Raw genomic sequence first — 16,753 nt, forward strand, 5'->3', positions numbered from 1 at the left:
GACTTAACATGCTCTCGATGGCTCGATGTGTCCCTTTTACGGAATGCAAACGTTGCCGCCGCCGTCGCCTCTTCACGCCTCGTGTCACGGTAGTAACTCGACACTTTTCGTTCTTTTGTTGTATAGACATAAATAGAAGGGTTATAAACTACAGTCGCATTAAGTTAGGCGACGCTGAGAGAATTAAGTTAGGAAATGTGACGCAGAAAGTAGTACAAGAATTCCTCTATATAGCCAACAAAATACCTGACGGCAGCAGAAGTAAAACGGCTGTAAAATGTAGACTGGAAATAACATGAATAGCTTTCCTGAGAAGATTAACATCCCAATCTCGAATATAAATTGGACAGTTAGGAAATCGTTTCTGAAAGTAGTTTTCAGCCTTCTTGCTGTTAACAATGCTGTAGGTTGTCATCGCTATGTATAAACATTACCTATAGCTGGACTTCACCTACCACCTAAGTCACAGAAATTGGCATGATAGGCACTGGGATGTTATTTAGTTTTCTATTGATTTTTACCATTTTATCCCCTTTCCTACTTGTGGCCACACCTCGTGCCTAAAATTAGGAGAGCACATTGTGTCATGGTACACTGGAAATCCGAATCCGACCGTGTGAGTAGGATTCCACCTACTAAAACTTTGGAAAGGTGCAGGAATTGTTTGGCAACTCTGGGAAGTAAAAGTGATTGGTTAGTATGGGACTAAGTAATGCCGCTACATCCGATTATAATCTGTATGAAATATTCTGAATAATCACACTAAAGATACAACATTGAATTTATTAATTAAATTTTGTTGAGTATAAAAACGCCGTTTCATGAATAAGCTAACCCTGCTCTCCAGTTTCACGTTGCGCTATCTGCTGAACTACGATTGTGGAAATGGTGGAGTGTTTACCGCAGCAATGCCTCGTCAATTTACTTGTAATGTTTTCACTTTCTAGACTGTTTGCTGCTTTCCAAATAAGATCAAGTTTTACTGATAAAACTACATCTTATGAATTCCTTTCGCTGCTCCAGTAATTGAGCTGCTAGCTGTCACAGTAATTGATGAATTTTAACACTCCATGTCGTAAATGTCCTGGCAACCATGCAGAATTCGTATAGTCGACTGCTCTGCAACTAACAAGTTGCGTCACCAATGAAGCAAGAGAATTTCTATGATCTTGCACAGTTTTACACTGTCGAATGCTTTTTCCAGCTCTAGTACTCCTTATCAAAGTATCCACATCTATAATGAACATCAAACGCATCTCGTCCTTCGGCAGTACTTCAGTATCCCACATTCTTCAACAATGATTCTCGTGGTCGATTTGCATAGGCCTCAGTTTAGTCCTCTTCATAACTAAATTTTGATCTGAGTCTATATCAGCGCTTGGGTGCATCTTCATTCCAGTATTTGATTTCGGAATCTCTGCGTGAACATGATGTAATCTAATTGGAATATTCCGGTGTCTCCGGGCATTTTCCAACTATACATGTGAGTCTTGAACAGTGTATTTGCTATTACCAACTGAAATATGTTGCATAACCCAATTACTCTTTCTCTCCTTCCGTTCCTACTACCAGGACTATATTGTCTCGTATTTCTGCTAGTCCTTCCCCTACAACCGCATTATGTCGCCCATGATTATTATATTATTTTCTGCCTTTACATACCGAATTACCCGTTCAACATCATCAAATATTTTCTCTATCTCTTCATCCTCCGTTTGCCTTATCGACATGTGTACCTGTTGTCGGCAATGGTACGAATCTGCTGAGAACTAACCTATCATCGAATTGTTCGTAGTAACTCACTCCTCAAGCCGATGTGGCCGAGCGGTTCTAGGCGCTTCAGTCTGGAACCGCGCGACCACTACGGTCGCAGGTTCGAATCCTGCCTAGGGCATGGATGTGTGTGGTGTCCTTAGGTTAGTTAGGTTTAACTAGTTCTAAGTTCTAGGGGACTAATGACCTCAGAAGTTGAGTCCCATAGAGCTCAGAGCCATTTGAACCATTTTTTTAACTCACTCCCCTCCCTATCTTCCTATCCATAATGCATCCTACCTCTTTTATACTACATTCTACTGCTGTTGATGACAGCCCACATTCTTCTGATCAGAAGTCCTTACATTCTTTCGATTTCTCTTCACTGCCACCTGTGTATCTAGATTGAGCTTTGTATTTTCCGTTACAGATTTTCCAGCGACTCTAGCATGTTTGAACTTCTGATACTCCACGCTCCGACTCGTAGAATGTTACTCTTTCGTCGGTTATTGTATGCTTTTGTATTAGACACCTATACCGTGTGCTGTTCCCTCCTGGAGGTCCGAATGAGAAACTAACCAAGAATCTTACGCCAAAGGAGAGATCATTATGACACTTTTTCAGTTACAGGCGATATGTCATACGGATACACATTAACTGTCACTGCCTTCTGCAGTCTCATTCCGTTGATGGTTGCTGATTCTTACACATTTTTGGGGCAATATCTCGCCACAAGGGCAAGAGAGGTCCTGAATCCCTGTCCGTCCCTCGTCTCTCTTTGACAAAGATGGACGTGTTAGGGGGCATATGTTGGCGACTTTAATTCGGACCTGAAGTAGTGGCTAAGCTCAAACCGAAGACCCAGGACATTTTCGTTAATAGTCAAAGATGCTAGTGCTAGACCAGACGCTATGACACATTGTTGATTAAATTTCAGTATATATTCATAAATACAATAAGATAAAAAAATCTGCATGTAAGCCTGAGGTTTTTAGTGGTAGTTGTGGATATTGTTGTTACCAGCATGAGGAGCGATCGAAAAGTCTACAAATAGCGTGCCCAAAATATCATTACTAAGTTATGAGGAAGGATTTTTGTCTGTCAATTCCTTCGATACGATGACACTGCATTTGATCATTCATACCATTTCTGCCATTTTGACACTATAATTGCAAGTAACAGCAGATGAACTAGAAGCAAGAAAGGAGAACAGCTCTACGAAAAGCGTCATTGATGGCAATGAAAATGAATGTTAGAAGGTAGCAAAATCACTTTCTTGGTGTTTTCTTCTTACTGGATAAGAAATCTGGATACTGCAGGACAACGGAAAATCCTGCTGAAGGAAACAGAAATGCAAACATGGCGGCAGATGACTAGAAATGGAAACAAATTTTAAGTACGTACTAGACACACAAGTAAATAAAGACACAGGTTGCGTGAGTATAGAGATACTTGGCTATTTGATAATCGTGGAAAGACAGCAAAGATTACGAATTACCAGATGCTGCTCTTAACTGATATTTATTTTTTACTAAATATTCATAATCCTAGCTGGAATACAAATTCGATCATCCCAAATGTCTGCATTTAATATATTCATTTTTTGGGGTCACTTATGATGCTGCAGGAAGCGTGAATTTTGGATCAGTGCTTGATTTCTCATGTTCCGTGAACAAGGTTATTATTGGAAGCGAGTAGAAAGCTTCCTCGAAAACTATTTACCTTCTGAAATCAATTACGTCTACATAATCCCAGAATTCGTACAGTGTTATGTTTAAAATTGCCCCCGAACCAAAAAACTTGCATGGAAGTACAAACACCATTAACTAAAGGCATACAAGTCAGCACTTTGTTGATGGAAATCTTATGCTTTAATGGTGGGGAAAGTGGATAAGCAAGACAATCTTGATCGAAATCTTATGCTTAAATCGTGGGGGAACTGGATAAGCAAGACAACGTAGGCGAACACTTGGGATGAACAACGATATTTTTGGGAATCTGCATAGTTTAAAAAATATTCAGAACGGAAGATTTCTCACGTCTAAGGACCTTATAATCACATACATACCGGCAACACAATTTTTCTCAAAATTATTTAGATTCTTTGGGACTACAGATTTTTCACTTGACCATGAGAAATACTTTTTTACTAGGTCCATGCATGGAAGCATTTAATATCTCTTGAGAGTGAGATACTATAGGTAATTCTTTCGTTATTCTCTGGGAGGTCTATTGATACGTACAATTACTGACAGTAATAAAATTTTGAATTTCTTCGTCTGATGTGTGTTTCCCAAGTTTGATATTAAATTCGTCGCTGATTTCATTACTGTTGCTATTTCGTCTTTCTTTGAGCTACTCTCCTCCCACATTTCGTGCTTAATTTCCATCTGTAAATGCTTTAGTGCTTCCCCACTTTCGCAATATGTGGAATGTTTCGAAGGTGTGCTTCTTTTCAGTGCGTTCCGCTGCCGGGTCTCGGGTTCCGGCGCGGCAGCTACAAGTGCGTTTGCCGCAAGGGTTTCTACTTCCCGGACGTGCATGCCCGTCACCGGTACTTCAACGGCTCCATCATCGAGGAAGAGTACGAGAAGCTGATGATGGTGAGTGCCCACCATATGGTAATACGTACAGAAGATAAGGGTGCTTTTCTGGAATTCCTCATTTCTTAACAGCCAAGTCCACAAGTTACCTAACGTCCAGTATAGTCGAAATTGAAGGGCTGAAACAATGTATCAAATGAAAGAACAACCAGTACTACCGATATTACCACAATAAAATTTACTAGCTGACAGCGCACTAACAGTTTGAGAAAATCAACATGGTAGCAAAATGGGAATTAGTAACGTCATCTTAATGCGTTAACGTATTCATTTATTTATCTGCTTTTAGGTTTTTGTCTGTTATCTATATAAAAGAACCGTTGTACATGGATTGGCGTGAATAAAGCACATATTATTTTTACATATTTCAAATGTTTTAGGAATAACTAAGCATTATGCTACGAGGCGTGTTTTTAAAGTAAGTTCCGAAAGTCGTGCTAAGATATCAGAATAATTTTATTTTTACATGAAAGCCTGTACCTTCATCGACTTTTCCGGATAATTTCCGTCGATATTGAGGCACTTGTCGTAACGTTGTACCAGTTTTTGAATACTCTCCTCAGTGTGGTCTGCCGCCTAACTTGTTAATCACTGCATTACCATTGTTTGGACTTCGTCGTCGTCCTGAAGACGCTGACTGCCCAGGTGTTTCTTAAAGTGCAGGAACAGATGGTCGTCACTGGTCGCAAGAGCGGGTATGTACTGAGGATGATCTAGAGTTTCCCATCTAAAAGATGTGATGAGATGTTTGATCTGATTGACGGCATGCGGACGGGTATTGTCCTGCAGTAAAACGATGCCCTTGCTCAATTTCCATGGACTGTTGCTTTGATCCTGGTGTGACGTAGGCCACCCATGTTTCATCACCCGTAACAATTTGGGTTAAGAAATCATCACCGTCGTTGTGGTACCGCTCAAGGAAAGTCAATGCACTGTCTAAACATTTGGTTTTGTGCACATCCGTCAACATTTTTGGTACTCACCGTGCGCACAATTTTCGGTAATGCAAGTGCTCGGTCATAACGCCATACAAAACACTACTAGAAACATTAGGTAAGTCATCCCGCCAGGAGGAAATCGTAAAGCGTCTGTTTTCTCTCGTCTTATTGTCCACTTCCTGCAGCAAACTTTCATTAACGACCGAAGGGCGCCCACTCCGTTGTTCATGACGCACATTTGTGAAGTTATCTTTAAATGCTCTCAACCACTTTGTTACCATTTCATCACTCATAATGTTTTCGCCGTAAACTGCAAAGATCTCACGATGAATATCGATCGCTTTTAGGTCTTTAGCACTAAGAAATCTTATAACAGCCCGTACTTCACAGTCGGCGGGACTCACGATTATCGGAAGCATCTTCAACACTCAGTACACAACGTAAACGAGCAAGAATCAGACTGTAATGGCGTCAGTGCGTAGATTAAGGTACAGGCTTCCATGTAAAAATAAAATTATTGAGATTTCTTAGTACGTATTTTTTAAATTTCAAAACGGTACTTACTTAAAAAACACGGCTCGTAGTTAAGGAGGAAGGGGTTAATATACTTACAATAACTATATTAAAAATAATAATAACACTAATGATAATAATAACTAAAAAGCTCTACAAACTACCATTTGGCCACCTAACCCACAGATACCTGTTTATCGGGAATCCAGAAGGCATACACTACTGGTCTATTACACTATGTGCCATTAATAAGTTACAAATATTTTAATTTATAATTCTGGACTACACTACTTCAGCATTGTACTACACAGCGCTATACTACACAACATCGCACTATACTGTTGTTGTTTGTATTAAAACCTAGCTGGATCTCTCATTTACTATCTCCTGGCGCGGCGAGCTCCAGCTCAGGATTTTCAGGGGTTGTGTCATCCAAAGCGTGGAAAGTAAGAGATGGCTGTCATGGTCTCGGGAAGCCCTTCCTGGTCCTCCCTGAGGCTCGTCTCCTCACTGCTTCCAGAAGATTATTATTGGTGGTTGTTCTGCCATGCCACGTGTCGTTGTCATGACGTATGGCCTCTTCTTGGTTGTCTCTCAGCCAAGCAGGCTCGCAGTTTATAAGTTGATATTTTAGCTGTGACCGAGTTCGGCTTGTGTCACAGTCCCTCTCTCCTTATTATGCTAGAAACCGTTGCATCTCCAAATGCGTTCCTATTCTGATCTGCAACATCTTGTCTAAAGGCACTTTCACAGACGATGAGATCCACGATCCCGATTTCTCCACATTCACAAGTGTCTGATTTTTCTTCTTTAGCAGACAAAAATGATCTAGAATTCTCATATCGTACCTACTGTACAATAAAAATAAATAAAATAATATATAAAATCTAAATAAAAGAAAAGTATAAAATAAAAATTAAATATCGTTACTAAGACAATGTTTTCGCTGGGTGTCAGATTCTTGACAACATGGAAATCATTATAAATGATTATACCTAAAATTGGTGAATTCCATGCTCATTTACTTCCTTACTCATCTCATACTGTGGTGAATAAGTTAAAAGACAATAGGAAGGTAGGATGTTTTTGTACATTCTATGTTATTTTTTCTAAAGGGAAAAATGACATAAATCGCTGATTTCTGAATTTTTTTTTATTAGTGTCATTTTCTCTTAGAATAAAGTTAGCTATAATCTACACAGATGTCCTACTCTGGACGGTTTACAGGAATAAATTGTGAGGATATGATGTGAGGCTGAGTCCATGACGACTGTGCTCTCTTTATTCAGCCACATTCACTTAACTGGCTGTTAACTGTTGTGTCAGCTACTCACTATATGATCTTGTGTTAGAGATAGAGTTTGTTACTAAATGCTTCACAAACTACAGAACATGCTTGTCCCCCTTCCTCTGGTTTTCTGCCCCAATCTTGTTTCTGCTGAATGCATATTGTGTCGAGAGCCTGACCAAATTGCGACATACCAGCTTAATTTCTGTTTCCGTCTCTGTCTCTGGCATGACTTGTTTCTGCCAGTGGTAATGTTACTGAGGTTTAATAAAAATTTCTTATTTCCTACATTTTGCTATTCTGCGCTGTAACAATACAAAATATGTTACGAAATACGATTCATAAATATTTAACCACAACTTCAGATTGAAAATAGACATGGGTGTAGCTAGAAGCTGCTTTGTTATAACGAAATTTACGTTATTAAGAAATTTAAACAGTATTTTCTTTCCTTATGTCACGCAAAATTTCAGCCAACACTGAGACTGGTGGGATTTCAAATAACAGCAATTGTTATTAAGAAAAATCACAAGAGAAATGCTAAATACTCACTTGTGCAACAAGAACAGACATTGCAGCATGGATACAGAAAAAGTAAACATTAATTTAACATTATTTACTCACGAATAAGTACTTTTATGTATGAACTGTACCTGTGTTTCTCAGTCGGTGGCTGACATGGGATAAGGAGGCGGTTCCTCGCTTTTCCATATTCTGGATCATATAAAAATTATACTTACCAGCTTTCTCAACAATTTCACATATGTTTTATCTCTGAATGCATACAGTTGCAAAATGTTTTGATCATAATTGCAAATGCTGCTCTTAATTTCTTTTGAATTAATTGCTTAGAATCATTGTAGTTTCTTCTTTCTTCATGATATTACAGCTGTATCAGTTTTTCAAGTCTTTAATTTCTTTGTTACTTTTCATTCTTTACGCATTATTCCTCTAACATTCCATTTTGCTGTTTTCAGAGTTTCCCCAGCGCTCTCATTCTTTCCTTCTTCCCCAGTTTGGTCGTCAGCAAAAGACCACTCCGTTTTCTACTTGATTTTTGTGAGTAATGCTATAATTTTCTCTTTACAAGATACCGATATGTAGACACGGTAGGTAGGTGATGGGGCTGCCAAGTTTAGGTGACCCAGCACATACGTTTTTCTTTTGGCGTTGTCTCCCTTAGATTTGTTTTGTGCGATGTGCCACTTTCCCGCTGCCAGATTTTCATCCAAGTTGTCTCTTCTGGAGCGGTCTGCTTCCATATGGCCAAGAGTACCTACCTCCCACCGCACCCCCCCTACCCCACCCCCGTCCATGGGTTGTGGACATTATTATGTCTGGCTGCGGTGGCCCTTGCAGGACTTAAGCTCCCAACAGCACAGCTCAGAACTCTCTGAGCATACAAGCATCCTTGCCACGGCAGCACGCTAGTCTTTGAAGGGTTCAATACACACCAATGTGATGCTTTACATAGAAGCAATATCTTAGTTTCGCACTTTTGTTTAAAAACACAAGAAATTGACCAGTCTGACATTACAGCCAATGTATTAGCCTCTTATAATTTCTCCGTTTCACGAGTTGTGCTTTTTCACTTATTATCAAGCGTTATCACATTTCTGCGTAGACGTTAACAGTGCTATACAAATGACAATGAAAGTTTTGATATTACCGCCACGTTCTACTAAAGCTTCGTATTCTCAAGACCTTTTTAAACGTAGCTGCAGTGGATAGAGATAATATGCGTAAGTAGATCTTAAAAATTAATTTTCAGTAGATTTCCCGGTTACGCAGATATTAGTTGCTCTCCTGACTAGCATACACTAAGGAAAATCAAACCGTTCGTATTTGAGTGATCTAAGGGCGAATTCACCTAAATCACAATGTGTGACAAACCATAAAATACCATAATAAGACATCTAAAGTTGCTTGCGTTAACATATGGACTACTTGAAGAACTATCAAGTTCTATGTGACAAATTAATAGTTTTAGAAGACAATTGAAGAAATCGGCAAGTAGAAACTATATATCGTTCGGCGAGAGCTGCTCGAGTGACCACCAAGATGATGTTTCTATAATCTACGGACTGAACCGAAACTTTTTCCCAAAGAAAGACACGACACCTACAAGTTTCTGTTAAGAAATTTGACATGTTGTTGTTGTTGTTGTTGTGGTCTTAAGTCCTGAGACTGGTTTGATGCAGCTCTCCATGCTACTCTAACCTGTGCAAGCTTCTTAATCACCCAGTACCTACTGCAACCTACATCCTTTTGAATCTGCTTAGTGTAGTCATCTCTTGGTCTCCCTCTACGATTTTTACCCTCCACGCCGCCCTCCAGTACCAAATTGGTGATCCCTTGATGCCTCAGAACATGTCCTACAAACCGATCCCTTCTTCTGGTCAAGTTGTGCCACAAACATCTCTTCTCCCCAATCCTCAACATTTCCTCATTATTTATGTGATCTATCCATCTAATCTTCAGCATTCTTCTGTAGCACCACATTTCGAAAGCTTCTATTCTCTTGTTGTCCAAACTATCTATCGTCCATGATTCACTTCCATACATGGTTACACACCATACAAATACTTTCAGAAATGACTTCCTGACACTTAAATCTATACTCGATGTTAACAAATTTCTCTTCTTCAGAAGCACTTTCCTTCCCATTGCCAGTCTACATTTTATATACTCTCTACTTCGACCATCATCAGTTATTTTGCTCCCCAAATAGCAAAACTCCTTTACTACTTTAAGTGTCTCACTTCCTAATCTAATTCCCTCAGCATCACTCGACTTAATTCGACTACATTCCATTATCCTCGTTTTGCTTTTGTTGATGATCTTCTTATATCCTCCTTTCAGGACATTATCCATTCCGTTCAACGCCTCTTCCAAGCCTTTGCTGTCTCTGACAGAATTACAATGTCATCGGCGAACCTCGAGGTTTTCATTTCTTCTCCAGGGACTTTAATACCTACTCCGAAGTTTTCTTTTGTTTCCTTCACTGCTTGCTCAATATACAGATTGAATAACATCGGGGAGAGACTACAGCCCTGTCTCACTCCCTTCCCAACCACTGCTTCCCTTTCATGTCCCTCGACTCTTATAACTGCCAACTGGTTTCTGTACAAATTGTAAATAGCCTTTCGCTCCCTGTATTTTACCCCTGGCACCTTTAGAATTTGAAAGAGAGTATTCCAGTCAACATTGTCAAAAGCTTTCTCTAAGTCTACAAATGCTAGAAACGTATGTTTGCCGTTCCTTAATCTAGCTTCTAAGATAAGTCGTAGGGTCAGTATTGCCCCACGTGTTCCAACATTTCTACGGAATCCAAACTGATCTTCCCCGAGGTCGGATTCTACTAGTTTTTCCATTCGTCTGTAAAGAATTCGGGTTAGTATTTTGCAGCTGACACTGATTAAACTGATAGTTCGGTAATTTTCACATCTGTCAACACCTGCTTTCTTTGGGATTGGAATTATTATATTCTTCTTGAAGTCTGAGGGTATTTCACCTGTCTCACACATCTTGCTCACAAGATGGTAGAGTGGTTTTGTCAAGACTGGCTCTCCCAAGGCCGTCAGTAGTTCCAATGGAATGTTGTCTACTCCGGGGGCCTTGTTTCGGATTCTACACTATCCATTCCGTTCAACTGCTCTTCCAAGTCCTTTGCTGTCTGTGACAGAATTACAATGTCATCGGCGAACCTCAAAGTTTTTATTTATTCTCCATGGACTTTAATACCTACTCCAAATTTTTCTTTTGTTTCCTTCATTGCTTGTTCAATATACAGATTGAATAACATTTGACATACCGTACAGTTAACTCCAACAACCCAATCATGCAAGAGTATCTAAAGAAAACTCTTCTGTAGCACTGGATGTTGAAGCGATCAAGTGGAAGACGAATACAGAAACGAATGCCATAACTACACTAGTGGACATTAACATTGCTACACGAAGAAGAAATACACATGATAAACGGGTATTCATTGGACAAATATATTATACTATAACAGACATTTGATTACATTTTCACGCAATTTGGGTGCATTGATCCTAAGAAATCAGTACCCAGAACAACCACCTCTGGTCGTATTAACGGCATTGATACGCCTGGGCATTTGGTCAGAACTTTGATGGTGTGTACAGGTACAGCTTCCATGCAGCTTCAATACAATACCACAGTTCATCAAGAGTAGTGACTGGCCTACTGCGACGAGCCGGTCGCTCGGCCACCATTGACGAGACGTTTTCAGTTGGTGAGAGATCTGGAGAATGTGAAGGCCAGGGCAGCAGTCGAACATTTTCTGTATCCAGAAAGGCCCATACAGGACCTGCAACATACAGTCGTGCGTTATCCTGCTGAAATGTAGGGTTTTACAGCGATCGAATGTCGGGTCGTAACACATCTGAAATATAACGTCCACTGTTCAAAGTGACGTCGATGCGAACAAGAAGTAACCGAGACGTGTAGCCAATAGCACCCCATACCATCACGCCGGGTGATACGCCAGTATGGTGATGATGAATACACGCTTGGAATGTGTGTTCACCGCGATGTCGTCAAACACGGATGCGACCATCATGATGCTGTAAACAGAACCTGGATTCATCCGAAATAATGACGTATTGTCATTCGAGCACCCAGGTTCGTAGTTGAGTACACCATCACAGAGCGCTCCTGTCTGTGATGCAGCGTCAAGGGTAACCGCAGCCATGGTCTCCTAGATGACAGTCCATGCTGCTGCAAACATCGTCGAACTGTTCGTGCAGATGGTTGTTGTCTTACAAACGTCCCAATCTGTAGACTCAGGGATCAAGACGTGGTTGCATGATCCATTACAGCCATGCGGATAAGATGCCTGTCATCTCGACTGCTAGTGATACCAGGCAGTTGGGATCCAGCACGGCGTTCCTTATTACCCTCCTGAAGCCACCGATTCCATATTCTGCTAACAGTCATTGGATCTTGACCAACGCGAGCAGCAATGTCGCGATACGATAAACCGCAATCCCGATAGGCTAGAATCCGACCTTCATCAAAGTCGGTAACGTGATGGTATGCATTTCTCCTCCTTGTACGAGGCATTACAACAACGTTTCACCAGGCAACCCCGGTAAACTACTGTTTGTGTATGAGAAACCGGTTGGATACTTTCCTCATGTCAGCACGTTGTAGGTTTCACCACCGGTGCCAACCTTGTGTGAATACTCTGAAAAGCTAATCATTTCCATATCACAGCGTCTTCTTCCTGTCGGTTAAAATTCGCGTCTGTAGCACGTCATCTTCGTGGTGTAGCAATTTTAATGGCCAGTAGTGTACGTGCACATGTCTCTTCACCACGTTTAAGTGCGTAATGGCCGTACCTCGTGGTCCTGAGGTTACTGTCGCTGCCTGTAGACAGCGTAGCCATGAGTAGCATTCCTGGTCGGCTAAGGCTTATTCTTCGCTCCAAGAATCAGTGTTTAAGTTGTCCTAATCGTTTCATCAAATCTCAAAGTTGCGCAAGACGCTGAAGTGGTGACAAATAGAAAGACTAGCAGCAGATGGCTGAACAACCCCATACTAGGTCTCAGATCGATAATCCCATGTGAGTAACGAAACAGTTTTCAAGGTTATCATTAGATTAAATGATTTTAGACATTTGGCTTCCAAGAAGGTTTTGTACCTCAATAAGGTTTAGACAACAAGTGAAATATAATTTTAGGTTTGTAAGAGGAGTTTTAGTTTCAAAACTATCGTATAAGGCCTATGAAGAAGAAATTTATTTTATTTTGTGTTTGTACGAAAGCAAATACATAGGCATTGATGTTATTAAGGACCGAAAGTGGATTCTTATGTAGAAAACTGTAAGACAGTAACATTATTGGTACTGCATTATCGACAAATGCTTGGGATGCTGTGTTGAATTCCAGTCTCATTCCACTCTGACATTATGTTTTTAGTTATTACAAGCCATCATAACTGCGCATACTATGTGTAGAGTAAAAACGTAATCACATTATCAAGGTATCTTGTATTACTAATTAAATTTTGATGTAACTGGCTTTGTTAGTTTGAGTTAAATTGGGCTTAGAGGAATTCAGTGAGCAGATTTTACGGCCATTACTGACGCCAATAAGGGTGAGCAATAACCTCGAGCATAAAAAAATCAAAATGCAATCTGAAGGACAGTGGTGTATGTTGTTTATAGAGTACCTTTGGAAAAATTATGAAGACAGGCCCTGTCTGCTCGAGTTTTTTTTCTGGGTTTGGGTAGCAGGTGTTTGAAGGTCGTTGCGTTACGCTTCCTACATTCATAACAACTACATGGTAGATCCATTACGCCTCTGAACCCACCGAGACCATATTCTGCTAACAGTCATTGGACCTCGACCAACACGAGCAACAATGTCGAGATACGCTAAACCGCAATCGCGAGAGGCTACATATTCGAACTTTATCAAAGTCGGAAACGTGATGGTACGCATTTCTCCTCCTTAACAACATAGTTACAATTTACTGGGAATGTGTTCCCTTCTACAGTTCTGAAGTCGAAAGATTCTTGTATATGACGCTGCACGAGGAGAGTCAACGAGAGTAGGTATTTTGTGGATAGCGCCAGAAAGAGAAGTTTCTTTACAGCATGTTGAGTGTGCTAAATTTCTAGGTTTACAGTAAATTCGAAGTGCACCCCTTCCCCCGATAACCGATCAGCTATGACGATCCAATGTAAATTAATAATTGTGCAACCGGTCGGCAACCGGTCGGCACGGCAGGAAGGGTTACTCGGTCGTCAAAGTCACGATCAGACAGGTCCGGGCTGGGCAAGGGTCAGCCAGGCCTCGGTGGGTGATAACCTGCTGTGTGCAGGAAGGCGCTCATAAAACGTCCTTTCGTTCCAAAATGCGCTTTATTCATTCATAGTAACCTGCTTTGGCGACCTGCAGCAGGACGTTAGCCTCGACGGAATGCCGTGTCATTCGCCCGCACAGCGTCATCTAGGTTGCTGCAGCGATGGAGGCGCCCACTCTACTTCAGGCGTCGTGTCGGCACTTTGGCCACGGCTCGGCCGGTATTGTCTGCGCTGCCTCTGCGGTTGACATTGCCGGGCAACTGGTTACCGGCCAGACGCTGTGGCTGAGCGGTTCCAGGCGCTTCAGTCTGGAACCGCGCGACCGCTACGGTCGCAGGTTCGAATCCTGCCTCGGGCATGGATGTGTGTGATGTCCTTAGGTTAGTTAGGTTTAAGTAGTTCTAAGTTCTAGGGGACTGATGACCTCAGATGTTAAGTCCCATAGTGCTCAGAACCATTTGAACCATTTTTTTCTAACACAATGGTTTTAACTTATAAAGACACGCTCTTTTAGGAGAGCCGACAAATTTCAGTGGCAAAAAGACCAGCAAATTGTCCGACTGGCTAAGGGACATGTAATACAGAAAGGGCACGATACAATAGGGATCCAAGCCAAGAGAAAATATACGCAAACCCTAAAAGATTTAGGCCCACGGGAATCAGGAAAGAAACAACCTTATCCTAAAAGGTAGTCACCGTGCCGCAGAGCTGCCTCACACAAGGTAAAGGCAGTGGCGAATCACAAACGTTGTCTAGTAACATCATGCTGCCGGCGCTCTCACACTTGTTAGGTCGCACCATTTGCATGCGCAGACTACATAAATAGTAACTGACTCATCAGGTAGCGGCAGGTCAATCGAAAAATGTGCCATGTGTGACAACAAGCTCCCTAGTAATACCAAAAGATCATTTAGTAGGATAACACACTTTCACCAAATAGCTGGCTAGGCAAGAACAAACAATAAGTATATTAATATAACCACCGTACAAACACAGTTTAAACAGGTCTTAAACAACCATCTGAACTTCCGGGTTCAAATGTTGGTTCTATTAATAATGTAAGGACAGACACCAGTAAAACACGGTCCGCAGACCTGATCAGGCTCCAAGAACCAGGTAAGGAATCTTACTTTACAACACCCAAGTCTGCCAACACAGAACGTTTTACAGCTCTCTGTCAGTGCACACTGTATAATAAGAGATCTGGCCACGTCCGAATCTAAAACTTTACTACAGAAAATCATTAATATGAGTGTTCATGACAGCACCAGAAGCACCTGCGGCCGCTGCCATATTCCCCTCGCTTACACAGACGGCGACATTATTACGGTGTTAGGTATCTGAAGGTGGCAGGGGTAGAAAATACAGGGAGCAAAAGGCTATTTACGATTTGTACAGAAACCATATGGCACTTATAAGAAGCACTGGTTGGGAAGCGAGCTAGACAGGATTGTAGCCTCTTGCCGATGTTATTCAATCAGTATATTGAGCAAGCAGCAAAGGAAACAAAAGAAACATCCGGAGTAGGTATTAAAATCCATGGAGAAATAATGGCGGTTCGCCGATGACATAGGTAATTCTGTAAGCGACAGCAAAGGACTTGGAAGAGCTGTTGAACGGAATGGACAGTGTCTTGAAAGGAGGATATAAGATTAAGATCAACAATAGCAAAACGAGGATAATGGAATGTAGTCGACTTGCCTCGGGTGATGCTGAGGGAATTAGATTAGGAAATGAGACACTTAAAGTAGTAAAGGAGTTTTGCTATTTGATGGTGGTCGAAGTAGAGAGGATATAAAATGTAGACTGGCAATGTCCAGGAAAGCGTTTCTGAAGAAGAGAAATTTGTTAATATCGAGTACAGATTTAAGTGTCAGGAAGTTTTTTCTGAAAGTATTTGTATGGAGTGTAGCCATGTATGGAAGTGAAACATGCACAATAAATACTTTGGACAAGAAGAGAATAGAAGCTTTCGAAATGTGGTGCTACAGAAGAATGCTGAAGATTAGGAGGTTGATCACATAACTAATGAGGAGGTATTGAATAGAATTGGGGAGAAGAGAAATTTGTGGCACAACTTGACTAGAAGAAGGGATCGGTGTGTAGGACATATTCTGAGGCATCAAGGGATCACCAGTTTTGTATTAGGGGGCAGGGAGACCAAGAGATGAATACACTAAGCAGATTCAGAAGGATGTAAGTTGAATTAATTACTCAGAGATGAAGAAACTTGCACAGGATAGAGTAGCATGGAGAGCTGCATCAAACCAGTCGCAGGACTGAAGATCACGACAACAACAACAGGCATCATTTGACATTATTAACACCATGCAATAAAAAACTATCACCAAAATCGTCACACCCGCGGATTGCAACTAAGATACTTTTAAGAAAAGCAATATAGAGCGCTGAGCGAACACAAAGGTGAACAGGCTCAGTCTGTGTAAGCAATACAGGTCACACTAGGGTGGCTTCAAACATTCCAGGAAGCTCAGATTCATAGCTCAGGGAACAATCAGAAATGGCAGGGCAGTAACAACCGAGAGACCTATAACGCCACCAAATTAGATCACACAAAACGGCCTGACAACAGGTAAGGGTGCCCTTTCAGAGCAACGGGACCAGCTAATGATAAAGTTGTTTCCATTGCAACGGCTGCCTCAGAGCGAATCCGTTAGGACCCCGAACGCTGGCGCGTGACAAACAAGTTTCCTTTAACCTAATTCCTGTCTCCACGCCCATGTGTGACTGACCGATCGCTTACTTGCCCACCTCGCAAACATTTCAAATGGTTAAAATGGCTCTGAGCACTATGGGACTT

At 41.3% G+C, this 16,753-nt stretch overlaps 1 protein-coding gene across 1 annotated transcript in view; it reads left to right on the top strand.

The window, feature by feature from the left end:
- The window catches only part of LOC126272875 (probable G-protein coupled receptor CG31760), a 644,703-nt gene that overhangs the window by 305,249 nt on the left and 322,701 nt on the right, over positions 1-16,753 (top strand). Inside the window, exon 3 of the mRNA XM_049976099.1 lies at positions 4,212-4,355. Coding sequence (XP_049832056.1) covers positions 4,212-4,355 — 144 coding nt within the window. The remainder of the gene's footprint in view (positions 1-4,211; positions 4,356-16,753) is intronic.

Source organism: Schistocerca gregaria, chromosome 5 (genome assembly GCF_023897955.1).
Source record: "Schistocerca gregaria isolate iqSchGreg1 chromosome 5, iqSchGreg1.2, whole genome shotgun sequence".
Classification (NCBI taxonomy): domain Eukaryota; kingdom Metazoa; phylum Arthropoda; class Insecta; order Orthoptera; family Acrididae; genus Schistocerca; species Schistocerca gregaria.